The 27,061-nt window shown below is 37.5% G+C and overlaps 1 protein-coding gene across 9 annotated transcripts in view; it reads left to right on the top strand.

The window, feature by feature from the left end:
* Positions 1-1,294: 1,294 nt before the first annotated feature.
* tpd52l2b (tpd52 like 2b) overlaps positions 1,295-27,061 on the top strand; it is a 38,740-nt gene continuing 12,973 nt past the window's right edge. For 2 of the 9 annotated variants that reach the window (XM_059332362.1, XM_059332363.1), the window contains exons 1-4: positions 1,298-1,518; positions 8,389-8,555; positions 11,655-11,803; positions 22,888-22,935. In XM_059332362.1, coding sequence (XP_059188345.1) covers positions 1,500-1,518; positions 8,389-8,555; positions 11,655-11,803; positions 22,888-22,935 — 383 coding nt within the window. In that variant the 5' untranslated portion in view covers positions 1,298-1,499. Of the gene's footprint in view, positions 1,519-8,388; positions 8,556-11,654; positions 11,804-14,402; positions 14,463-22,887; positions 22,936-27,061 lie in introns of all 9 variants that reach the window. The other 7 variants (XM_059332365.1, XM_059332368.1, XM_059332361.1 and 4 more) reach the window with 6 other exon arrangements.

Genomic DNA, 27,061 nt, shown 5'->3' on the forward strand with positions numbered 1-27,061 from the left:
ACTTTTTTAAAATATATTTTATACATTTTATATATGTATTATTCATATTATCATTATTGTAGTTTTTAAAAAATATATAATTTTTTTCTCCAACTTTGTTGGATTGAATTTTCATCACATAAATGACAGTTACAAGAAAGCAAGTATCAAGTTTTACATTATTATTATTATCACAAAACTCAAATAAAGACAAGCAATATACAAGACACTTAGTAGATAAATATATAAACAAACAAAAGAATAATAAGAATTAAGAATTAGACTGTTACACAGATGACAATTTTTAAAGTCACATTGATGTGTACAACCACATACATCTGTACAAAGCGTGTCATTAAAACAGATCAGACCATGTACAGGGGTTGTTTGTCAGTTTGGGATGTTAGGAATAGTCAACTTATTTGCATACTCAAAGAATGGCCCCCATGTTTTCCTGAAAGTACCAGATGATCCCTTCAGTGCGCAACGGATTTTCTCCATGTTAATAAAGTAAAAATATCCTTTATCCATTCATAGCAGGTTGGTGGAGTCTGGGATTTCCACTTCATAAGAATGAGACATCGAGCTAAGAGGGTTACAAAAGCTATCAGGTTCTCCTTATAATTAGGTATAGCAGGTATGAGGGTGACTCCAAATAGGGCATTGACCGCAGATGGTGTGAAAGAGACTGAGGTGTGTGAAATAGTATTAAAATATCCAACCAAAAGGTATTCAGGGAAGGGCACACCCAAAGCATATGAAAATATGTAGCTGGGAACTGGCGACATCTGTCACAAATAGGGTCACCATCACCATATATTTTAGACAGTAAAAAATATATTTTTCTACTTCCATTTCTACTACTTCCATATTCTACCACACATATGTTTTATTGTTTTTTTTGGTGTTCTCATTTATTTATTTGATCTTTTTATTTTTTTATTTTTGCTGTTTATTTTTTATTGTTTTGCTTTTAATGCCATACTGTCAAGCATATTGAGCTGCATTTTATGTATTAAAGGTGCTATACAAATAGAGTTCTTCTTCTTCTTCTTATTATTATTATTATTATCATTATTATTATTATTATTATAATCATTATTATTGATATTAATCATTATTTCTACTCTTATTATATTTATTACTATTGTTTGTTTGTATTTTTTTTTTTACTTATCTACTTTCCATAGTTATCTGTACTAACTTCTGTCTTTGTGTTGCTATATTTATTCCCATCTTAGTATCTTATCTTATCTTATTTATTTCCATCTTATCTTTTTATTTTGAAAGTCCTAGCCGGATGTAGCATTGTTAGCCCGGTTAGCTTCACGCAGAGCCCTTTAAGCTGAGCTGGCTGTCGGGCTGTTTTGGGCTTCTGTCGACGACTTTCTCTGAGTGGGAGCAGTCGCTGAGAACCAGGAAGATTTTTTACTCGCCGCACTGAACCAGTCTGCTATCCTCATTTCACACCAGTCGAGTTTAAAAAACGGGAGTTTTAACTCTTTGAAATCAACGCTGAAATGGATCCCGCCAGTCAAGGTAACGTTAATTGTTAGCTTAGCAGGGCAACTTAGCTAGCGTTTAGCTTAGCTTCACGAATAGGTTTAGCTAAGCAGACAGCAAACCGTTGTAATAAATAAATAAAACTTAAAGTAGTCACCAACTTTGACTCTTTACTGGTGTGATTAGTTGGAAGTTTTAATTAGTTTTGAGCCAATAAAGGCTAATAAAGGAGGTGAGGGCAGGACGGGCCCGTTGCTGTAAATGACAGGAGCAGAAAGTGAAGAGGATCGTGTTACTAATGCCACCAACTTCCCCACTTAATTTAATATAATATGACTGATATTAACTCAGCTAACAAGTAAAAAGTTTCATCTTTATCTGTGAAGGAAATAGGGGTTTGAATTCTACCTTAAATCTTGTAAACAAAAGGACTAATGTGAGCTAAAACTGGTTCTCAAAGCGAAACACCTGCTTGTCTTCGCCTTTTATTCTCCTTAATACATGTTTGTCAGTATTAATCACACATTATTAGGCATCAACAGACAGATTTGCTGACTAACTGAGCAGTGATGACATCCCTGTTGTTGCTAGCATGCTAGCTGCTGCTTTATCATTATCATTATTGACTTTATTGACAGATATTGACCTCACCTTAAGCCAGTGCTGGGAGAAGCTTTCCAGTCTGTTACTAAAGTAGAAATGACATTACTTCAGGGGGAAATGACTCCACTACACTTAAAAGTCTTAAAGTTAAGCAGATTGATTCGTTTTTAGTGTGACTGTATACATTGTTGATTATTTGTTTATGCATACTGTGTATGTACCGTAAGTATGTTTCAGTCTGGTCAATATTAATCACTCTTTGTTAGGCAACAGCAGACAGGTTTGTTGACTAATTGAACATTGATGACTGCCTTGTTGTTGCTTTATCATTGTTACTCTGGACGATATTGACTTATCTTGCTGGAGGAAGTTTTTCAGTCTTTCACTTAAGTAAAAATATTATTTCAAGGTGAAATGACTCCACTACAAGCAAAATGTAATTTAAAAGAATTCATTAGACATCAGAATGAGGAATGAATATGGGTGCTGAAACAGAAAGAAAGGTGACGTTAATTTCATGTAAAGAGGGCGACCATCTACCCTCAAACACCAGATGTAACCTATTTATTTTTGCTGATATTATCAGCTGAGGTTAAACTATCGTAGACATATCAGTATATATCGGTATTGTTTATGTTGTCTGATATGAACCAATCTACAAACTTTAATCTTCTAATCTACTTTACTGCTGTTGTACCTATAATCCATCATATTTTATCAACTGAACATATTTTTGTATGTATTAAAGTAATTGCAGCTCTCAGATAAATGGAGAGGAGCGAATAGTATAATATTGGCCTCTGTAGAAGAATAAAGTAGCATAAAATGGAAATAGAATTAGTTCCCACCACTATCTCTAACTGCCTCTGAGCAAACCACCGGCTTGTCTTTTCCTCTTATTTGCCTTATTTGTACGTGTTTGACGGTCTCATCACTATTGGCAATCTTTAGCCAGTGCTGGAAGAAGAATTATTTTAATTGAGCAAACTAGTATTGGTCTTGGTGGGATTTCTGTATATAGACTGTACAGCTGAAAGCTGTGTTGATGCTTTCTGATATTACAATAACTATAAATGAAATAAAATCACAGTTTTTGTTTTACTTTCGATATCTCCAGGTTATTGTGGCAATTAAACCCCCCAGGGATCATCCTAATGAGTCTTCTTGTACCCTGTATGTTGTGATAATGAGCGGCCAGGATAGACAGGTCATGTTGTATCCTGCTTCCTGAGCTTCAGCACGAGCGCCACTAGGAAGTGATTAAGGTTGTATTCATTTGTCCGTCTCCAAGTATGAAAAACTGGAGCGAACTAGGACTTGTCTGTCCAAATAAAATCCTCCTCCTACTGTTTCCTAAATGATGCCGCAAAACCTGAGAATAGGATTTTTCTTTCATGCAGAGCCGGGGACTTTTCCCCAACATGATACATCCTCACATGACACAGCTGTCAGTGTTTAAGTCCACATTAACAGGTGTCTGGGATGTGACCTTTGCTTGCTTTTTGGGTGATAATTAAGTTGTTTTCTTGCGAATAATTGGACAAACGCAGCCAAGAAACACCAACAAAAGGTGTAAGATTTGGTACCAGGTTAAATCAAAGAGGATTCTTAATCACAGTACCATAAAGAATAATTTTGGCATCCAAATGAGCAGGAAATGGACCAGGATGCAATGCAGCAGCAAGGTTTGACATGATGGGTGTGGCTGTGATCACATGCACACCTCAGTGTTTACAGACTAGTTGGACTGCCTTCAAAAAGAGAGTGATTTGAAGCAAACAACCTCTATATGCAGCACAACACATCAAATCTGAGACAATCTGAGATTGAACTCCCAGGAAGAACCCAAAGAAATTGTAGTCACTCATCCACTTTTCCTGTTCTCGTGTGAGCCTTGTCATTGTGTCGCTTTAACCTCGCTGCCGTTGTTTCTGTGGGCTGCTCTGAATCATTCTTGGCTGAATCAATACACCTTGAGGGTGGAGCAGTCATATCTCTACTGAGCTTGTATGCGGATGTTGTTGTTGAGACTCTGGATCACACGGCGTCAGCAGAGCTACCTGCAGATAATGCTAATCTCGGTCTTTTGCAAGGTGATAATGTGTTTGTCTGCCGTGTTGTGCAATATAGACGCTGATGCTGGATAAGAAGTGATGGTGAACTCAGTGATACATTCACAACTTCTTTCATGCAACAGTTGAGATTTATACAATGAGAAAAAGCTCTTAAAGTGAGACCAAGGCTGGCAGCTCCACGCTTCAGAAATGTGAAATCTGTTTGCTGGTTTGGTTAGGATTTGTTTGTACCCAATATAAGGTGTAAGTTCAGCTTTTATAAGAGGTTCTTCCACTGAACATATACTGTGTGAATATTGGACCATAACTCTGGCTTTATTCAACTCTTGAAAGTTTGGTAAATGCTTAATTGTAACGGTTATATGTTCAAGGTCAGGAATATGCTTGATTTGATGTTTCATCATTTAATATGTAAATCTTGTAAAAAAAAAAAAATCTTTTTAGTATTTTAAAATCAAATCATCCCGTTGTCAGGTTTATTTGTTGACCCCTGCTGCCTCAGACCAGACGTGAAGAAGATGAGACCGGAGACTGTCAAGTTGCTCTCAAAATGTGTGCAAACACTCAGACACTTCATACACCAGATGTAAACTATTTTATGGAGCAAGACAGATGTATCGGCTGATTTTAGACCTATCTGTATTGATATTGGCCTATATGTTGAATCGATTAAACACTTCTAGAAGTGGTGCCACATCACGTAGTTTGTCCAGCAGTTAACTGCAAAAAATAATTGGCAAATTAATTGTTAAGGAACACAATTGTTAGCTGCAGTCCATTTTGCCGATAGAATAACTTGGTAAAATAAGTGTTTTAGCATAATAAAAAACCCTGAAAAATCTAAATATTTCATCACATTTATCCAAAAAGCAGTCCTGTCCTTTGCAGCATTGCCACAGCATCAGATATATCTGTCCAAATTGTACTGAAAAAAATAATTTACAGACAAAATAAAGACAAATGTTGCTTTTTTTGTTCCTTTTTAGCAAAAAAAAAAAGGGCTAAAAACCAACAGAGAACAGGCAGTAAAGTGTTGTTGTATTTCTCAAAAGATGGTGATGTAGTTGTATAACAATGTTAAATATTCCTTAATAAAGTTAATTTGTTTGAAAAGAAGCCTTCTGCATACATTTGCAGAGGCATATCAGTTTAAATTCCAGGGGCCTCATGTATCAAACAGTGCGTAGCTTTCATACTGAAAGATGGCGTACTCCCAAAACTAGGAAAGTACATTCACCTCCACATGTATCAAACTGTTCTTACGCCAGGTTCAGCGCACCTTTCCTTGATACATCCCAACCAGCGTGGAACTGAGCGCACATGCACAAGCCACCACCCACGCCCTGGCCCCTTCCGAAAATGAATACGCAAATGACATGCAAATGACTATAAATCGCCGGCATGCCTGCTGATTATCGACAAAACAACGGCAAATCAACTTACTGCCACTGCGCACGAGTAACAAGATGTCACTGTGGCTGTTAACCAGCCGTTCAGAGACCTGCACCATGGCAGAAGGGTCCCTCCACACACGCTCCTTCTAAACGTCACCGTTATTGGTTATTGTCAGAGCCGTCAGAGCTGCCAATGCGTAATGCTGCCAAAATCGTTTTTACGCATCAGTTTATAAGCCACACTTAACTTGTTGTTCCAATTAAACATCACATACGGGATCAAATATGCACCACACCTGACTTATTCTGACAGGATTTCCAATACATGTTTTTTCTCTGAGGGGAGGGATCTGTGCGTCATGGATCGCTGTGACCTGCGGCGTTAACATCTCCATGTTAAACCAAAGGGGAAACAGTCGGTGATCGACACTTTAACACAGTAATTAAGGCAGGTTAACTGTGAAAAATGTGTGCGCTCCATAATCAGAATCACAAGTACTTTATTGGAAATTCGGTATATATAAAAAAATAGTGGAAATAGCAGAATATATAGACTTAAGAAAATATACAATCTTAACATCAAAACATATAGACTTCAACATACTATCATTGCACAAGTCAGCAGCAGTACGCAGGTGAAGTCTAAAATATGAAATAGATTAAAGAAAATCATCTATCCCCTTATATTTAGAACGGGTTATTGATGGTGTAAAGTAATGACAGTTGTGTGTAGTATGAGTTTAGACATGAAACACGTTTTGAATAGAGCATAAAAGTCAGTAGTTTCTGCCAAACAAAAGTTTGCGGTGCCATCGTAAATTCTCACGGCACCTTGAAAGGTTGCGCAGCGGTCCGCACATTCTCACGGCAAGTTCACTTTTCATAAAGTCGTGTGCAGAAAAAACATCGTACGCAATGTTTTTGTGCGTACGCAGCGTTGATACATGAGGCCCCAGATCTGAAAATGGTCTATTTTGTTTCCAGCTCAAAAATTTGTTTTATTGTGTAATTGGATAATTTTTTCCTCCATCAAATTGGTATCGTATTGGCCTAAAAAAATCCCTGTCATACTATCTCTTCATTGATCCCTTAAATTAGCAAGCATTAAATAATCAGGTTCATAACATACAATCTGTGATTGTGAATGATTGAAAAACTGGAAATAGTTTTAAAAGTGTCTATATATTTTGCTGGGTGGGTGTGAATGGATTCTGTAAACTTTGTATTTATAGCAATTGTCATAACAATTTGATGATGTGTTGATAAAGGACGTGAGACCCTTGAAATGTTTGGTTTCAGTACCTTGAAAGTGCATGAAAAGTGCTTGAATTTTGCTCTCTGGAGCTGGACGAACCTGATAACTGCATATATTCTATTTTTACTTGTGTAGTGTTTGTTTTTGTGCCCCGCTGTTTGTCCTCCATGCCTCCTCTGACTGAGCCAAGCTGCTTCAGCTGCCAGAGTTCTGCCTGTGTCCTCAGGTGGATTGAGAAAAATGTTCATTGTTATAGAAATGCTGACACAGTGAACCTCCAGTGTTCAAAGTAATGTTTTTTTGATCGGTCAGCTATCTGGATAAATTAGAGTTTGCATAGAATAGATAGTGGCTGTGTTTTGTTCTTTTTGGGAACGGTTTCTGAACTGTTTGTTTGTGTTAATTATTTCTGGTCCACTGTATCGTGGCGGTCCTGTTTTCAGAAAGCAAAAGGTTTAATAGTTCTCAGACAGACAGAAGGGTCTAAAGTTTCTCTCCCAGAGTGCAATTCAGCTCCTGGCTCCGCTAATTGCCACTTTCTCTTCCTGTCGGATGTCTCCTACTGGCAACACGAGCCTTTTCCTGGCCTCACTTTCTGTGTGAAATGGATACCGAGAGATGGATCATCTTAGTAAACCACTCAAGGCTTTTAGATCTTCAGCTCATCCAAGTGTGTGTGTGTGTGTTTACCCTTCTGCTGCCTCTCCCATTAAGTTTTCTGTCTTCTTCCCTTCATTCCATCAACGTTTTGATAATCGATTAATGTTAAAATGGGAAAATGGCAAAAATGCTCCTTTCAGCCTCGCATATATGAAGATAAATAAAATATATGATATTAATGTGGATATTTTTTGTGTTTTGACTGACAAAACAAGACATTTAAAGACGTCATCGGGATTTTGGAAACTGGGGATCGACATGTTTCACATTTTTTTGACAATTAATAAATTACTCAAGAAAATAATTGGCAGATTAATTTGAGAATTAAAAGTATAATTAGTTGCAGCCTTAATTCCGCTAAAATAACTTTGTGAATATGTACGTGTGCTTTTAGTAGGGCTGGGTGATATAAAAAATATCGATCTGTTTTTAAATGTGATATGGAATTAGACCATATATCGATATAGTTAATTTTTTTTGTTTTCTTTATATATAAATGCTGCCCTTACAAGGGTTTGTCATATTTGGTTATTTTGTGATGTTCGTTATTCTTTTCTCATATAAATATATTTATTTCAGAAAAAAATCGGTCTGTTTTTATTTCATAGGCCATTTTTATCTAAGATATATTTTTATATGTCCACTTTATGGAGCTTTGATTTCACAAAAAAAAGTGCTCCTGTTATACAGTAAGTATGTATATTCACTTAAATAAACGTTTTCAATAAAACTACTTGTGACATGTCAAATTTGACTTTGAACATTTGCTCTCACTTTGCGATAAAAATATCGGGATATATTTATCGATATTCAGCCTAAATATATCGGGATGTGACTTCTGGTCCTTATCGCCCAGCCCCAGCTTTTAGCAGAATAAAATATCTGATACATTCTAATTATTATCGCTCTCTTGTTCCAGATATCAACCTGAACTCTCCTAACAAGGGCCTTGTCGTGGATAACTCCGACAGCCTGTCCGACGTGCCAGTGGAGGGAGCGGTGGGGAACGTGGGGAACGTAGCCAACCCGCTGCCACCCGGCCTCACAGAAGAGGAGGCTGAGGAGCTCCGCACAGAGCTCACCAAGGTACGGCCCAGATGTTCCACATCACCAGCTGTTTACATGTCAACTGTAGGCCACAATAGTCTGTTTTGTGAAAGCTGTTGGAAAATATCCACACACTAGAATCAGAAGTCCCTTAAGTTTTTACTAGTGACCCAACACAGATTTTTTTCAGGTCTGAGGAAGACGCTATTTTGCTCCTGTCACCTTTTATTCACTGTGACCAAATTTTTAACCCTAATCTATAAATCCTGCAGCTCTATGGAAACATAGCAATCATGGCTAGAAGTAGAGAGAGCTCAAACATGTCTTTTGTGAAGAATAACAGTTATAATTTCATGAATAATTAAATGAGAAGAGGCGTATGTTGAATTTGTCAAAAAAATTTAAATGAAATGGAATTTTTATATACAACATTTTTCCAAGTGTCACCAATGTAAAAAAGTGGGTAAAAAAAGTTTTCTCTACTTAATATACAAATTGAACTATTTTCATTTTTACAACCTCTTCCTCCAACCTCTTCTCTCCTGTAGTGGAGCGGCTAAGTGCTCATTTTTGGCAGAATCGTTCAGTTTATGATACAAGCGTGAAAATTGGCATGAACACTCTCCATGGGTCACTTAACAAGAAAATTGTCCGAGACATTTGAAATTTTAAGATGGTGGCCATTTTTCAAGATGGCCGACACCTAAGTGGAGCAGTTAAGTGATATAATGGTTTATTTGGTGATACAAGCATACAAATTGGCATGAGCAGTCTCTGTTGGTCACTTGACAATAGCCCACCCACAGTTACTTGAAATTCCAAGATGGCGGCCATTTTTCAAGATGGCCAATACCTTAGTGGAGCAGTTAAGTGATATAATGGTTTATTTGGTGATACAAGCATACAAATTGGCATGAGCAGTCTCTGTTGGTCACTTGACAATAACCCACCCACAGTTACTTGAAATTCCAAGATGGCGGCCATTTTTCAAGATGGCCGATACCTTAGTGGAGCAATTAAATTATATAATGGTTTACTTGGTGATACAAGCATAAAAACTGGCATGCATGGGTCATTTGACAATAAGCCACCCACAGTTACTTGGGTTGACTAAAAAACACTCCCAGCCACTTGAAATTTCTATTTTCAAGATGGCCGCCCCCTGGATCCTCAAAAGATCAATTTTCTCATAGAAATGTATTGGGTTTTAGATTATTCTAAAGAACAAGTTTTAACAAATGTCAGCTAATTGTAAATTGTAAAGCTAATTGTAAAGTTAGTCAAAGAAGAGATGACAACTCTGAGTTTTAGTTAACCGGGTGGTGTACAGATCGTACAGGGTAAAAATGCATTGGATGAACGATCGGACTAAGTGTAGGGTTAAGGCATGAACTTGGTTGTATCCCATACATCAAAGTGCTTATTAAAAGGTGGTAAAAGGATAAACCCTCTGCCTCTGCCTATGCATTTGCTGCAGACATTGCAGAAGCCATCATAACAGTTGGTCTCCACTTCCACCTATTGCGGAGAGTTGTTGGGAGTTGACAAAATGTAGGTGCACCAAGGCATGTACTGTAAAGTGTAAGTGCTACAGATATGGACTCAGTTGCACATGCTTATGTAGTTGCCCCTGCTAGAACTTATTTGCTTGTTTCTTTTGCCAGTGTTATTCCCTGTTGTCCTTTGTGTTTTCAAGTGTAGGCCTATGGCTCGGCCTCCCCTCGCCACATCTTCGCATTATGTTCTACTTTGTCACCAGCCTATTATTATGACATGTTCAGATGTTACTTTGTAACATTGCTTTCACATTTTCAGTTTGGTTCCCTAGTATAGTTTCAGATACTGTTTGTCATGGTTCCGTGTCAGCCAGAGCTGCTGTTGCCTCTGGATCTGTCATTATTGCCATTCAGTATTAACCATTGCTCAATTATTATTTTGGAGCACTGTCCGTTCAGCACCACAACTGTGTTTCCCCACCCCCTGAGTATTTATTTGGCATGTTTAATGGCAGTTAGTTTTCAAAAAAGTAATTTTAAAAAGTATTAAAAGCCCTCATGGTAAGGGAGCTTGTGTACCTCGGTGAACCCTGACAGCTATGCCGGTTGGAGGGAACTCCTGACAGGTTTTACAAAACTGGACAGGTCGTGGGCAAGGAGTCAGACAAAGCACAGTCAAACAACCTCTCTTGAGGAACCCAATACATTTATATGAGAAAATTCATAATTTAAAGATCCACATGGCAGGCGACAGTCAAAAAAAAAATTGCCGCCTTGAAATTTCAAGTGACTGTGGGTGGCTTATTGTCAAGTGACCAACAGAGACTGCTCATGCCAGTTTTTATGCGTGTATCACCCAATAAACCATTGTATAACTTAACTGCTCCACTAAGGTGTTGGCCATCTTGAAAAATGGCAGCCATCTTAAAATTTCAAATGTCTTGGACAATTTTCTTGTTAATTGACCCATGGAGAGTGTTCATGCCAATTTTCACGTTTGTATCAAAAACTGAACGATTCTGCCAAAAATTAGCACTTAGCCGCTCCACTAATGCAGATTCAGACAGAGAGAAATCCAGAACTAAAGCCAGTTTTTATGCTTGTATCACCAAATAAACCATTATATAATTTAAATGCTCCACTAAGGTGTTGGCTATCCTGAAAAATGGCCACTATCTTAAAATTTCAAATGTCCCGGACAATTTTCTTGTTAAGTGACCAATGGAGACTGCTCTTGCCAATTTGTATGCTTGTATCACCAAATAAACCATTATATCATTCAATTGCTCCACTAAGGTGTCGGCCATCCTGAAAAATGGCCGCCATCTTAAAATTTCAAATGTCTTGGACAATTTTCTTGTCAAGTGACCCATGGAGTGTTCATGCCAATTTTCATGCATGTATCATGAACTGAACAATTATATCACTTAGCCGCTCCACTATGTCCTTTCTACTCTGCTCTGTGTAAATAGCCTGCACTTCCCAGTTCCCAAGTTTTACTGAATATTTGTTACGTGGCTGTTGGTTTTAGCTGAGGACTGCAGAATTTTATGTTTTTTATGGAATCTAGCCAGGTAGAGCACCATGCGTGCAGAAGGAAGCCCAGGTTTAATTCTCTCTGGTGTCCTTGTTGTGTTTCTAGGTGGAGGAGGAGATCAACACCCTGCGTCAGGTTTTGTCAGCCAAAGAGAGACACGCCACAGAGCTGAAGAGGAAGCTCGGCCTCAGCCCGCTCAACGAACTCAAGCAGAACCTCACCAAGAGCTGGCAAGACGTCCAGACCTCCAACGCGTATGTATTGTTAAAAATATTTTAAAAATGCACAGACGACTAAATCACAGCTCTGCAAGTTGAGTTTTGAGCAGTCAGTAACACAAAAAGTTGATGACCTGTGCAGCTCCAGGGTTAGCTTCTGCTCCAAGAGAAATAAATCAAATAATATATTTTTTATTTTAGCAGCATGCTCTTACTAAAAGCTGCTATTTTGATCTTTATGATTTGAGTGTCTTTGTGTTTTAACCATAAAAGAAAATAAAGTCATTAATTAGTTCACTACAGGTAACCACAGTCTTATCCAACGTTTATTTCGTATAATCTTTTTGCGTTAGTCTGGGCATTGTTCTTCAGCTATCAGAAGATACACTTCAAAAAGTCCTGTTTAAGTAATAGAGTTTGAAGAAAGCATTGCGCTGTGTTTTAGAGTATAATACTATGAAAAAAGACTTGATTTCCTTTTTTTTGGTGATGTAAACAGTGGAATTAACCCACGCATGGTGCAAAGTAATCATTAGGAACAGTGGGATGCCAGATGACATAGCATTATATATTTATTTATGTATTTTTGCTGGATCGTTTTGTGTCCATGGCTTTTTTTTTTTTTATTAGTTGAAAATACGATTCGGTACATAGAATTTTCATCAACCAATTAGTATAATATCTATAGAAAGATGTTTGTCTGCAGGAAACGAGGCCAGCTTTAAAAAAGGCTGCATTTAAAGAGAATCAACCATTTATGCACACATAAAAATGAAAAATTAAACAAGGACAGTAGATTTTTACAAATGTAGTTAGGTTTTTAGGATTTTTTAGGTGTTAACATATTTTTACACATTTTTAAAACCAAATTTTAGCCCAAATGACATTGACCAAGGTGATGAATCAGCACTTCCTCTGATAATAACATTTTTATCACAAAGTGACTCAGCCTGTGGTGACGCATCCCAGGCTCTAAAGTCTTCTGATATTATACAGGATCACTGTAAACCTTTTGAACAGATGAAACACAGCAGAAACAAAGTGCTGCAGTATCATACACAACAATCATGTTTTTAACAAGCTTCCCAGTTGGAGAGCGAATATTTATCTGCAGTTTTTACCTTCTGGTAACGGCTCTTTTTATACACAGCAGCTGCTCTGTTTGATATTACATTTAATGCTCTAACATCTTCAGACTCTGCCTGTTAATTAGAGTCACTAAAGTGCTACGAGTTGATTAGACATGATTAATTGAGCAGCCGCGGTTATTAACCTCAGCAGGAGGTGTTTACTCAGAGAAGAGTCTTAATAAGCACAAAGTAAACGTCTCCTATTCACGAAGAAAGTCATTGAGTTTTTGCAGGAAAAAAGTCATTACTGCACTTTATCTTAACTCATTATGAAGATCAATCCATGTATCCGTTCACAGGGAATAATTTACCATCTCTAAACCCTGTTTAGCTTTATTATTAGCATTTCATTTGGTGGTTATGCAAACTCTTCAGTGGGTTTAACTTTTATTTCTCTACCTTTTCTTTAGGTAACTAACTCTCATTATCTGAAGAATACTGGACAAATTATTGATTCCTTAAATTCATTACACATTATTTGAACAAAATTTGCAATACGGTATATTGTTGATGCTCTTACATAAGCCAATACCCCCAAAATCACCCAAAATCTCAGTGTATACAGCAGAAAATTGGACAAAATATGACAGTGGAAAACCCAACAACCTGCTGGCATCAACACAACAGTAAAATACATTTTACTCTGTTGGACAAACTCACCCAACTAAATACCGAATGCTTGTGTGATCATTAATATCATTAGAGGCTTATTTGGCATCTAAAAACCCAATTGTATGACCACGACTATTTCATGCCTGTCACAGTCACGCCTATGCAATGTTTTTTCTTTTTTTTTTTTTTGAGACCTCAAATAGCCCTGAACTATAATAAACAGGCCAATCCTCAGTACAGACGGCTCGTCTTCTGGACTACAGATGGACTGTAAAGACTGTTTTTCTTTCACCACGCAACAAACTTTGCATTGTGCTTTTTTTGAAAATGTGATAACATATTTTAACAGTTTAACCAACTGAAATGTTTGTTTTGTTTTGAAGATCATCCAAAAATACATTTTGTGGTAGAAAGAAACTGTAAAAACGGGCATAATCGCCAAAGTTTGAACTGTCCAACGGATCATAGATTACCAAAGTTTTCGTTAGACAAAGTGACCAAAATAAAGCTTAAAATAGTGATATTTCTGTCAGAATCACTCTATTCTACATGTGTCATTTAAATGTACAATATGTGGAGAATTTTTTTTTACAACATTCAGGACACTTGTGGGCACTTGGAAAAGTGTTTAAATATATAAATTCTGTTTTCGCATTTAAAAAAAATAATTTGCCAATAGATATTCAGCTTCTTTTTTTTTATGATTTAAAAAGAGAAAGCAACTTCCCGAAGCAGCTTGTTGGGGTTAACTGAGCATTTATCTTTCAACTTTTTTAATGTTGAGAGTTAATTATGAACCAAACCACAGTGATTTGGTATTTTCTCTCCGTGGCTCCCTCTCCGAGTTCTTGCTGAACCTCTGCAGCATAACACCGTCCTGTCTCTGTTTCTAGCTATGTGAGAACCTCTGAGAAACTGGGCGAGTGGAATAAGAGCGTGGCCAGCTTGGATCTGTGAGTCGTGCACTGTTTGCTGCTCGCTCAGCGGGGACGTTTGGGCTTCTTTGGTGTTTGCTCTCTCACGCTCTCTCACGCTCTGACTTTTACTCACACTCGATCCCTCTCCGCTCTCACCTTCTAACCATGTTTGAGAACACGTACAGTTCAACATTCGGTGTTTGACTTTGTGTCAGTTAGGAGGACAAACCTTTATCTGTGCTGTGTTTATTCTTTATTGCTCAACGTTTTGTAAAAAAGCAGAATTTATTGTAATTGTAATTCTTTCTTGGGCACATTTTCAGAGATGTTCTGTTTAGGAGCTTTTCTGGGCATGAAGAACCTTCTTTGATTTATAATCATAGAAAAAATTATTAGACCACCTTTGTTTTCTTCCTTATCTTCATTTTAATGCCTGGTACAACGAAAGGTACATTTGTTTTGACAAATATAATGATAAAAACAAAAACAGCTGATAAGAGTTTAATTTAAGAGCTGATATCTGGACATTTTCCATGGTTTTCTTGATAATAACCAAAGTCATTATGAAAAAAACATGGAAAATGTCTAGATATCAGCTCTTAAATTAAACTCTTATCAGCTATTTTTGTTTTTATCGTTATATTTGTCCAAACAAATGTACCTTTAGTTGTACCAGGCGTTAAAATGAACAAGAAATTGAAGAAAACAAGGGTCTAATCATTTTTTCCATGACTGTATTTAATATTTATCTGCAGGAACCTGTTGCATATATGGCTAGACTTGTAGCGCGTATGTGGGATTTGGTGTGTCTCTGTTCTAACCACTGAAGCCTGGGTTGCATAACTTATTCACCTGAATCTGTGTTTGTCCACTGTGACTCACCTCGTAGTGTTGTTTGATAATCAGACTTTTTAAGGCGGAGACGTGGCAGGTTTTCTTTAACGGATGTCAGTGCTGACAGAAGTAGAGCTACAGGACTGACGTCTCACTACACACATATTATTCTCTATTTATATCCCTTATCCTTTAGTTTTCTTTCTTTCTGTCCAGTTTTTTCCCCTTAAATCCCTCCTATCAGTATCTTTCATCTGTTTCTACTTCCTCCCCCAGAGGTCAGGTGTCCTCTCGTCCTCCATCCAGAAGTGATGACACACGTCCTCTTTACTTCCTCTCCAAAACCAACATTTTCCCTTATTTTAAGCATTCTCAGATGCTTCCTCTCGGCTTTTATTGCCAGTGGCTGGCCTGAAAACTGACCTTATTGTGTCTGATTCTGCATTGAGTTTACTACACAATGAGAAAATCGCATTCCAGGAGTTTTGGGAGGTTTTAAAAGGCACATAATTTCCATTTATGGGTCAAAAATCTGACTCCAACGCTGCTAACAGTTGCCCAATACAAAATGATTCCAGCCTGAGGGCAGATTGACTAAGTAAAATCAATTGGCACACAATGGAAACCATCAGTGATGTAATTATATAATAACCTTGTGATGCCCATTAGTAATTAGCCGTGCTGATAGATGGATAATGAGACAATGGGATGCCACTCACATGCAAAGTGCTGCAACGTTGGTTGATGTCTGAACCTGAGTGTTAAGTTTTGTTGGAGATAAAGAGTTTGTCCAATTCATTTTAGCAGTGCCATAAATATAAAACATTTAGACAAAATTTAAAATGATAGAAAATCAGGTTATATTTTCCTGAAGTTGAGCATTTCTGCCATGAATAAAATATCCTAGTTCTCAACTTCTCACAGTTTTAGATTTCTTTAAGACGAATGCTAAAAACACACAAACCAGTGGTGAAGTGCGTCCTGCAGCGTGCTGATATCCAATGTCTATGGAAAGCTGCAGCGACCGCTCTAAGCTCAGCGAGCTGTGGATGTTTCATTCTGCAGCTGAACTAATTAGAAATAGTTTAACTTTTTTTTGTGAATTGCAGCCAAAGAATACCAATAAGTAGACAGATTCCTGTGACATGTTAACCTTTGTTAAAAAGATTTCCAAACATCCTGAATATTTATGTTATTGACTAGGCTAATGCTGATTACTAATGCAGTACAAATTGGATTTAGCACTGACTGCGTAGTCGACACATATTGCTAATGTTGGTTACTTGTTTAATTTACCAGAATGTGTCACAATTTGAAATGTCGGTTCAGCCAGTTTGGACTCTATTCTGTAACAGAAAATATAACCTGGACCTTCTATTTGATATACAAAGAAATTATAATATTTGTCTATAGGCCTTTTCAGTAATCCTTCCTTTCCCATGTTGATGTCACCAAATGACAGCTTTATGATCTGTATTCTGCAGGTTATAGCTGAACAAGTTTGCAAACAAAGTAAACAAAGCAAATGATATCACCATAGGTGTGAATCCCCCAGACCCCGCGATACGATTTCATCCTGATACTTGAGTCATGATACGATATTATTGTGATTTTAATCATTTTGTGATATGGTGAGTATTGATACAATATATTGTGATTGAACTGTTTAACTGCATCTTGTGTCCACAAAATTACATTCAATCAAGAATTGTTTTGTTAAATCAGAAAATTCTCAGTGTATTCATCTCACTTAAGTCTTTTTATTTCTCCACAATGAGCGTGAAAACCCACAGACTGACCAACAAAGTATTCAGTCAAACTGAACTGATATCAAACATGTATGGATGACAACTATTACAGCATTTTCTTAAACTTTCCTCAACCTTAAGTTTCACTGCTCTGAATTTTTTTTAATGAAACACGATATCCTGACACACATGGGGCCTCCTTAGATCTTCTAGTTTCATACGAAACTTGGCAGCCATGAATCGATATAATATTGCCACGCAAAATACTGCGATACTATGCTGTATCGATTTTTTCCCCAGCACTATCACCTGTGTATTATTGTCTCACCTTTTAGTCCTATAAGTGAGTTTGCCTAGGAGTTGGTTTGAGGAGGAGATATTTACGTTTATGTTTCTATACTTCTGCTTAAAGAATCCAGACTAGTCGGCAAGGAAAGCATGAAATCAGTGAGTTTTCTGCTGCTGCTGCTACTCTGAGGTCTGTAGCTAATGGAATTTTCCATATGGCTGCTTCTGATGTGAACTGGATTGCCAAGCTCACTCAGCTAGTTAGCCTAACGTGACTGCTGACACTGACGCTGCTCTTGACTTACTACTACTTGCACACCTTCATATCCAGCAGCAGGAGCACTGGACTGTTCTGAGGGTTGCAGTGTTTGTCCGACTTCTGCACATAGAAACATTCTTCTTACACATTCTGTGCACTCGTAATCTTGGATTTTAATGTGGATTATTTCCCATATTTGCCCAGAATATCAGAAACAGAAGCAGGCAGCAGATTTGTCTTATTCAGGCCAACACACACACACACACACACACACACTGCCAAGTACAGTACAATAGAGGAAAAGTATGTGTTTGTGTCTCTTATACACACACACGCACACGCACACACGCATGCACCCTGGTCGTGCCTGGCGACCAGATGGGCAGCTCCGACTCGCTGCTTGCTGCTGCAGAAACAAGTGGGAGGAGAGGAAAGGAATGTGAGAGAGAGGAAGGGAGGGAAGGAGGGGAGGAAGGGGAAGAGACCGAGATGGTGTTTTGCTTAGTCACATGATATGTGATGTCCAAAGAGAAAGAGAGAGAGATGAGTTATGAGGTGCACACTGAGCTAAACAAAGAAACAAATGGTTTATGAATTATGAATACGTTGGTAGTGCAAAGACTCTGAGTAGGTTGCCATGAAAACTGGAGTGGGTGGAGAGAGTCAGTCAGCTGTTGGACTCCAATTTTCAACTCAGTTAAGTGTGCTTTATTGGCACGACAGTAAAAATCAAACCACATTTTATTCCTCAGAATGTCAGGTAAACCTAGCAGAAATTACTTTCCACTAATATCACACTCTGAGTTCTCTTTTTATACATAATTAGGCACACTTTTGTGCATCAGCCTGTGGCTTGAGAAAGCCGGTAGAGACCAAGAAACATCAAGATGTAAAGTACACAGAAAGCCAGTTTATATTCAAAGTAACTCATTCTCAGCTGTGAAACAAACCCAGCAGTTACAGTGAAATGTTGAATGGACGGCTGTAATGTGACGATCTGCTGTGTGTGAAGTCACGGTGCTGTACAGTAAGCAGCATTGTGCTGATGTCAGTCCTGATATAGAGAGCGGCCTTGTTCAGGGCAGAGCTGTCTGCAAGGAGAGCTGTCGCCATGTGAGTGGAACAGCACTGTTGTATTTTTAGATTAATCAACAGGACTACACAATTAATTGAATTACAATAATGCAATATACAAATCATAGTTATGGCTTCTGAATTAAGTATTGTTGTGCTGCAAGATTTCCCCAGCTTACAAATCATTTACTACAGACTTAAGAAAAACTTTTTTTATTTAGTGGAGATCACACCAAATCATGATTATTTTAATCTCTCTACCTCCTCTCAATTTTTCAATTCAATAAGGCTCTATTGGCACGAATGTTAAAAAAACAATATTGCCAAAGCAAAAGTACAACTTTTTTCAAATATTTGGACAATACACAATAACAGTAAGATATAAGAATCAATAAAACAAAATGGATACATTTCATAAAATATATGTGAGAGACAAGTCAATGACAAATATACAATTCAGTAAGTACAAATAGTAAATAAAGACAACAACAATATATCAATGTGTCAGATGCAATATTGTGTAGTAGAGGAGTGAATGTGTTCTATGTGTTGTGTGTGTATGCTTCTCTCTGAAGCCTTGTTATTCAGCATGTTAAATACTGAGATACTGTAGAATCGCACCAATCACTCAGTGTGAGCAGCTCCTTCAGATAATGCAGCAGGTGGAGTTAGACTAGAATCAAACCGGTCTAAGCTCGTACGTGGGACCGGACGGGCTAAAACGGATATCAACCCGACTATTTTCTCCATTCTTCACTTCTCAAAGACAGACCTTACACCTTACATCTGTTTTATCTGGGCCAATATATCCCATTTCTGTGTGATCTTCGTCCAAACTCGCCTTTATACATCTTCCAATAGTCACATTGATAATCATCTTTTAGCTTGCACCACCAACCTCATTAATATATCATTACACGACCAATGTTTGGAGTTTGGTTTGTGATCAATATTTATGTTTTGCCCACATCAGAACCACTTCATCACATCCTTTTTTAGGACTAAATGCACAGCAGTTTTGTTGATCAAAGACTTTAATGGCTGCAGCTTTAGACCGATAAAAACCACATTACTCCCAAAGTGCAAAACCCCTTTGCACTGCTTAATAATTCATCATTTAATTGAGCATTTTGGAAAACATTTTTACGGTCTAAAGTTCAGAATTTTGATACTGATATTGTGAGTTTATTGAAAAATCATTGTTGTTTTTTTTACTTTAAGCATCACAACTTGTATTCAGATAACATGTTGAAGACACTTATTTTTACTGATATTGGGATATGTGATTGTGATTTGATTCATGACATTAGAGGGAATTATATTTTCTTTCATCATTTTTCTAATTTTTATTGAAAAATATATTAAAATGATCATGCTGTGACCTCTGCTGTGTGTTTGTAGTCCACAACCGTAACATAAAGTGTAATAAATTTCATCAGCGTTATTCCATATAGATTATTTATTGAATAGCAGGAAAACATTCTATACTGGAATATATATCCTTATCGAGATATGAAATAACCTTTATCGGGATAAATGTTTGGCTTTGTTACCCAACTCTACTCTTAAGTGGAACCAAAAAATAAAATTTTGGTAAAGGTGCCAATTTGTAAAATAATATATTAATGCAATTCTTTTTACTGATACTACCATGGAGATATGGTTCACAATACTGAAGGGAATTGATCATTTTTCTAGTTTTCATTGAAAAATATAACCAAATGATCATGGTGTGATCTCCACTGAACAAAGATTTTATTTTAACGTCCGTAGTAAAAGATTTGTAGGCTGGAACATCTTGCAGCACAACAATACTTAATTCAGAAGGTATTTAGACTATGCCTTCCTACAATTTGGATATTGCACTAGACCATATTGTGACTGTAATTAGATAAATTGTGCAGCATTGTCATGCACAAATATTCTGCAGTGTCATGATGAGCCTTCTGTGTCCTCTGACTTTACTGCACGAGAGCTGAGAAGCAATTTCACATGTCAGGAATGTGGTCGAACCACTCTTCTCCTTCAGTAGGATATCTTCTTATGTAAAGCTGTGTATAACTTAAATATACAAATATTATTTAAGTTGTTTACTCTGCTGCTGTGTTGAATGTTTGGATCAGACGTCTTGTGTTCACAGCCTCTAGATGAAAGTTAGTTCTCCTGTTGTGTTGACTTCCTTATCTGCTCTGCCATTGTGTTACAGAGAGTCGGAACAAACACAGTTCCTGTCTTTTTCTAGCCAGCACTCTGTGTGTGTTGTGTGTGAGAGTGTGATTAAGCTTGTTGTGTTGCTAATTGTGAAAAGGTTGTTTGGTCTGTTAACCTGAGTTACTATGGTATGGGTGTTTTCAGCACTAAGGCATCAAGTTTTTCAGCTTTTCCACTAACCATGTGCGTGTGTCGCTTTGCCCTGACGACTTCCTGTTGAGTGGAACTGGACTGATTGAATGCTCTTTAATCACACTGAAGTAAACACACAATAAGCTGGACACGGGTGTATGCACACTTGTAGCATTAAGTCAAAAAGGTGTCAGAAAGTTGGTGTTTAGCTTGTGCTAGGCAGGTATTATTTAACCTTCGGAACCCCTTTGTTTTCTTTAAAGATTTGCCAAAAATGCATTGTTTATCATAGAAATAAACTCTGAAAACAGGCATTATCGTCAAAGTTTGAACTTTCCAATGTAAATGTCTTGAATGGATCATCACTTAGGACGGTTTCTATTATAAAAAGTGACCAAAACTTGTGTTAAAATGTTGATATTTGTGTCAGAATCTTTTTATTCTACATGCGTCATTTAAAATAAAGCTTTTGCACTAACCAGGTCCTGTTAAAAACATTAAATTCTGCTCCTCAGACACTGTGAAGGCATGATTAATTCTGCTGAGACCAGTGGTCACGTGACAAATATTCACTGAAAATCTGTTTACACGGAGCAGAGAGGATAGGACAGGAGAGGCTGTTTACACAGAGCAGAGAGGAGAGGACAGGAGTGGCTGTTTACACAGAGCACAGAAGAGAGGACAGGGGAGAATGGATGTATAGCATATAGAGTATGTTCAATGCTGGTGTCGATAACTTGACTTTGATACAGGTTCCTGAATGATTCTATATCCAAAAATGTTTTTATTAAAAAAATGTATATTAAAGAAAAGGTAGGAAAGTCTTTTGTTTAGCACAAACCATTTTTTCTACTTTCTTGTGAGGGTCTTGATATACTGATTTTGATTCAGATTACAAATGTATGTGCCAAATTGGAGATAAGCGAGAATTGGCTATGAGGATAAAACCATGGGACAGAGTAATATGGATTTAAAATCTTTCGTTTGTAACATTTACCTGATGTCATGTAATCCTATTTCAGTTATTTAACCTCTTATCTAATGTTGAGCTGAAGGAGGAAGCATGATATAAGAAAGTTTCCCCATACCATAGAAGTCTGACCTAATGTTAACTCAGCCGTCCATGTTTATTGATCCGTGGTTGCCTGTAAAGACTGACGTGTAGGATGAAAAGTTTATTTAGGTTGGTGTATGAGTTTTAGAGGACATGTTGGTGTTTGAGTTCCCTTAAAAACAACTGAAATAATAAACTTTATATACTGTTATTAGTGTTATTAACACTGGGTCTTCTGCAAAGGAAACCGTGTGAGTCAATAATATAAGATATGACTTTATTTATCCCTGTGTGTGTTGTGTGTTGTGCGTGTGTGTGGAAATTTAGTTGTCACAGCAGCTTAAGATGCAGACACATAAATTAATGACTGTTACAATTGTAGTGAAGGAATATGGGTTGTGATCGTACACTCTCTTCATTTCTAGATAAGTTTCTTTTCAGAATATTAAGTTCTGAAAAGAAAATCTGAATGCCTGTTTGCTCCATAAACCAGCACTAATCTTATACTCTTTGATTTCCCAGAACCTTGACCTAATTTTGTTTGGGTATTGTGTAGTACAAAACCAAATTTCCTAATCATTTTCTTTCAGTTTAAATGAGTTATGTCCTTCTCATTCAGTGGCAAAACATCAGATGTCAGATAATAATTTTTTGTCTTTTTTCCATCATGTTTGGTTGCATTACTCCTGTGATGTTACATTGTGTCGTGTTGTTAATGCTGTTATTTCTCCTGCACATTCCCTGGGAAGAATCAAACCCAGTCAGTAAAAAGACACGTCAGCAATTGTAACTGTATAATTTTCTGTACTGTACTGTGAGTGTCTCCTGCCCTGTGTCACGATCCTGCCGTTGTGTCTTCAGATATCTGTCTGCCTCAGCCACTTTGGATGACATTTCCCGCTCTGAAGTGTGAGTTGACCCCCCTTTCTCTTTTGTGTTCTTGTTTTGTCTTGTTAGATAAGGTTTCTTTAAGTTTGGTTTGGGAGTTTTTCTCTTATTTATTTTAATATCCATCCTTTTCTCTTCTGTTTTCCTTCTGCTGTTGTGGTGGTGAGGTTGTTCTTGTGTTAGTGGCTGTTTTATGACTCCTATACATGCTTTTAAATCTTTTACATTTCATACTTATATTCATTTTATGAGTACTGGATCCTTTAGATTTGGCAGATTTAAAGTAATTAGTTTTTTAAGTGTGAAAGGTCAGTGATGTTGATGGACACAGTTGTGTGCGTTTGGTAGTCAGCCACACCAGCTTATCTCCAGAATCGTGTTTGCTCTGCCTCTGTGAACCATCTGCTGCTTAGGCTAGATGTGTGTTTGAATGGATCAGCTGATCGGGAAGTTGGCTTTTACGAGTGTGTGTGTGTGTGTGTGTGTGTGTGTGTGTGTGTTCACAGCTATCAAAAGGAAAAGTACAACATTTGGGGAAATACTTATAATTAGGCCTCTCACGATAATACAGTTTTTAGGACGATATATTTCCCCGAAAACTACCACGATAAACTATATTATCGATGTTGTTTTACTTTTATAATGAAATTAGAGCATAATTAATTCATCATATTTCCCAGCAATTATTTTTTTAATCTCGACAATATTAAACATTGAAATTGAAATGTGGAAAAGAAATATTAAAATATCCTAGATGAATAAAACATAAATAAATTAACTACAACCAAAACCAATAAAATTTTAGGCTCAGTTAACAAAACATTGCACGGAGATAAACATTACGTATTTTATTATTAAAATAACATATAAACAGCTGGAATGGCTGCTTGAGAAAAATGGGTGTTTTTTTTGCAATTTGTACTGTCTTTGCAGCATTACTTTAAACACAACACAAAAAATCACAAAAAGTAAATATATTAAGCCCAGAAAAAAAACTGTGTCCATATTTATGTATTGAACGACAGACCTACTTATAATACTTGGTCCATCTGAGACTGGCGTAAGGACTGGAGAGGACCAGGCGAGCTGTTCCTCCTGCTTCAGTCGGTGGATTTTTTTTTGTTGTTGTTGTTGTTACTTGAGCAACCTATGAGCAACCTGTGATTCTTACGTGATATCGCGAGAATCCAGCTGTCAAGTGCAGTAGTAGCTTCATACCAAGTTGAAAAGATATCTGCAGCTCATTCAAACGAACAATAAATTGAACAAAACAAGGGTGGTCTAATAATTTTTTCATGACTATAGTTTGCTTTCTTTTGGTTTCCAAAGAAATTACGATCAAGTAGAGTTGGGTGATATGAACCAATATCACAATGTCCACGATGAAACATTGTGATTGGTGATGCTATCACTGTTGTTTGTATCCTTTTTAAAAATGATTTTATATGTATGCAGGGTTTTCCCTGCCATTATACAGGCGCGACGCCCAAGCATTTTTGCCTCCCGCCTAAGAGAAAAAATAGAGCAGGTGTGCAAAAATAAATAAGAGCCGCATTGCGTCCTATCTTTACACGTTGCCAGATATTTCCAAAAACGGACATTTCACCTTCTCTGTTAAAAAACCCCCCAGCTTACACCTATCTGCTTTTAGAAAAGTTTTCGTTCACCCGGCGTGTGTGTGTGCGTGTGTCGGTGTGTGTCGGTGTGTGTGTGTGTGTGTGAGTGGGCGGGACGGAGGGAGGCGAATGCACGCGCGCCAGTGCGAGCCACAACAACACGGAGTGAAAATCATTTAACGGAGTACCAGAAAACGTCTGTCATCAGAATACCACCAAGGAAGTCCTGGTGAGTAACATTAGCCAAGCTTACACTTAAGGCCGGGCAAATATACCGAAACCATCGGTTATGGCACAGTTACTCATTGCCCGGCTGGCGAGCCACATGCGGCTCCTCAAGCTATAATTGATGGCTCGCATGGTAGCTTCGTATGTGGTAACACAGCCAATACATTTTTTCAAATGTGCTACATAAACATACAACACTGCAAAAACGCAAACATCTGAATTGTACTTCTCCCTTCACTCAAGTAATGAAGGTGAAAGGAAGTATTTCAAGCCATAATGGTGCTTCCTAAAGGGGGCATTGTCAAACCTGGCAACGCAGCCCGCATGCCATGTGGCATTGTTTACAACACTTGACCGCAGCGCACATTAGCAGGTAGGCTCCGCTAGCCAGCGTGAAACACAAAATGGACCGTTTTTTAATTAAAAAAAAAAAAGGGACCGAAATGAGCTCAAAAAGCAGACGGACAGACACACAGTGTTGTAACGAATAGTGGAGTGGATGAGGTGGGTGACTTAGTATGTTGTCGTAAAAGTGGCTCTCCTTTTGATTTTGCACTGCCAATGTGGCTCTTGTGAAAAAAATAGTGAGGATCACTGGGTTATGGTTATTACTTTCCCCTGCTACCTGTGTCTCTGACAGCAGCAGCTCCACCGCTGAGGAGAGGAACAGGCTGCTAACGTCAGCTACTGCTTGATCCTTTCGATGGGGCACTACTATAGCTTTATTCTGCTTTACTGTTAGTTATGAAAAATGTAAATGCAATGTGAAATGTTAAAATATAAGAAGGCGTTGCTGCGTTAGTAAGTTTCTATAGTATGCTGTTACTTTAGCTAGCATAGCTATGGTCGAGTGAGGTAGGGAGCTAGTGAAGTGGGGGAGCGTGACAGAAAGCATAGATTTGCCCACACACCTCCACCCAACTCTATAACTCCACATTAGACCTCTCAATCTGAAACAGTGATGTTTAAAGCACAGCAGCAATATTATGATCTCTTAAAGGGCGATATGTCACACAGAAAAGCAGGTAGAACTGGAGGTGACCTGGCAGCTACACCCGTTATGTTACTGTAAAGGGCAATACAAATATACCAAGTGAAAATAATCTACCAAAGAATTAATTATTATTTGAATTGGAATAGTAATTTAGTTTAAATTAATTTAAATACAATTTTTTTTCTTTTTTCCTGGTCAAAAGGAATTAGCAGTTTAACAATGGTTTATTTACTTTTCGTATTATATTTAAAATAATAAAACATAAAATCTCTGGCAAATGGAAGAGTCAATATATTTTTCTACTGTTCACATGGCAATATTTAAGGATTTATTTACAAGAGATGAAGGTTATTTTGTATTTTTTCGGTAACTTTTATTTTAAAGATTTAAAGATAAAAAATTTGATTTCATTGTTGCAAATGGAACAAATGAAAATGGTTTAAATGGAGAGGCTCTTCTCAGCCCTCAAGCCAGTAAGAGATTTTATATGAAAATATAATTATTTTCACAAATTAAGATGCTGATTTTTAAGGTTAACCTCAGCCAGGAACTTCTGCCATGGAGAAGTTTGTTCAGCGGTTCTACAGGACCAATTCAGCCAGAAGAATTAAATGTTCAAAAGGGGGCTGTGAATTGTGCAAATAAAGTGTAAATTACAACTAAAGCAAATTGAGTCTGATTTTTAGTTACCTATAGTAATGATAGTGGTCAAAATTATGTGAAATTGCACAGTTTTTGGTTTAAAAAAAAAAACAGAAAAGCTTTTTTAAAAAAATGTAAGGCCGAGGAACGCTAACCCCGCTGCTTCAGCTGCCCACCCCCCTAAGACCTCTAAAATCCCAGGGGAAAACCCTGGTATGCATATTTGATTTTTTTTTTTTTCACTTTTGAGCCCATTCACAGCTCGTCCTCAACCTGCCAACTGCCTCTAAACTGCCAACTTCATGCATTATAGTAGCACACCTGTCAGGACTGAGACTGTTTTAAATCACCATGTTGGGCTCAGACGATGGCATTATACATCAGCCCAACACTAAGGCGTGATTCAACTATATTTTTAGGGCTTCATGTGCAAGACAGTGGAGCATTAATAATAAAAGAGCTGCACCACAAGCAGGGCTGTGTGGAAAGTTGTGGAGACATTTATTCTCTCCGGCTTGTCCCTTTTTTAAGACTGCTCTAACACTTTTGCCTTTAGACGACGATGTTGTCTGAACTAATAACCACTGGTATGCTTCAAATTAATTACTGTTCTGTAGTTGTTGTTCTCTGAAGAAATGAAGGGAAAAATATAGTATAAAGAGGGTTT

This window comes from Centropristis striata, chromosome 5 (assembly GCF_030273125.1).
Source record: "Centropristis striata isolate RG_2023a ecotype Rhode Island chromosome 5, C.striata_1.0, whole genome shotgun sequence".
In the NCBI taxonomy this organism is placed as follows: Eukaryota; Metazoa; Chordata; class Actinopteri; order Perciformes; family Serranidae; genus Centropristis; species Centropristis striata.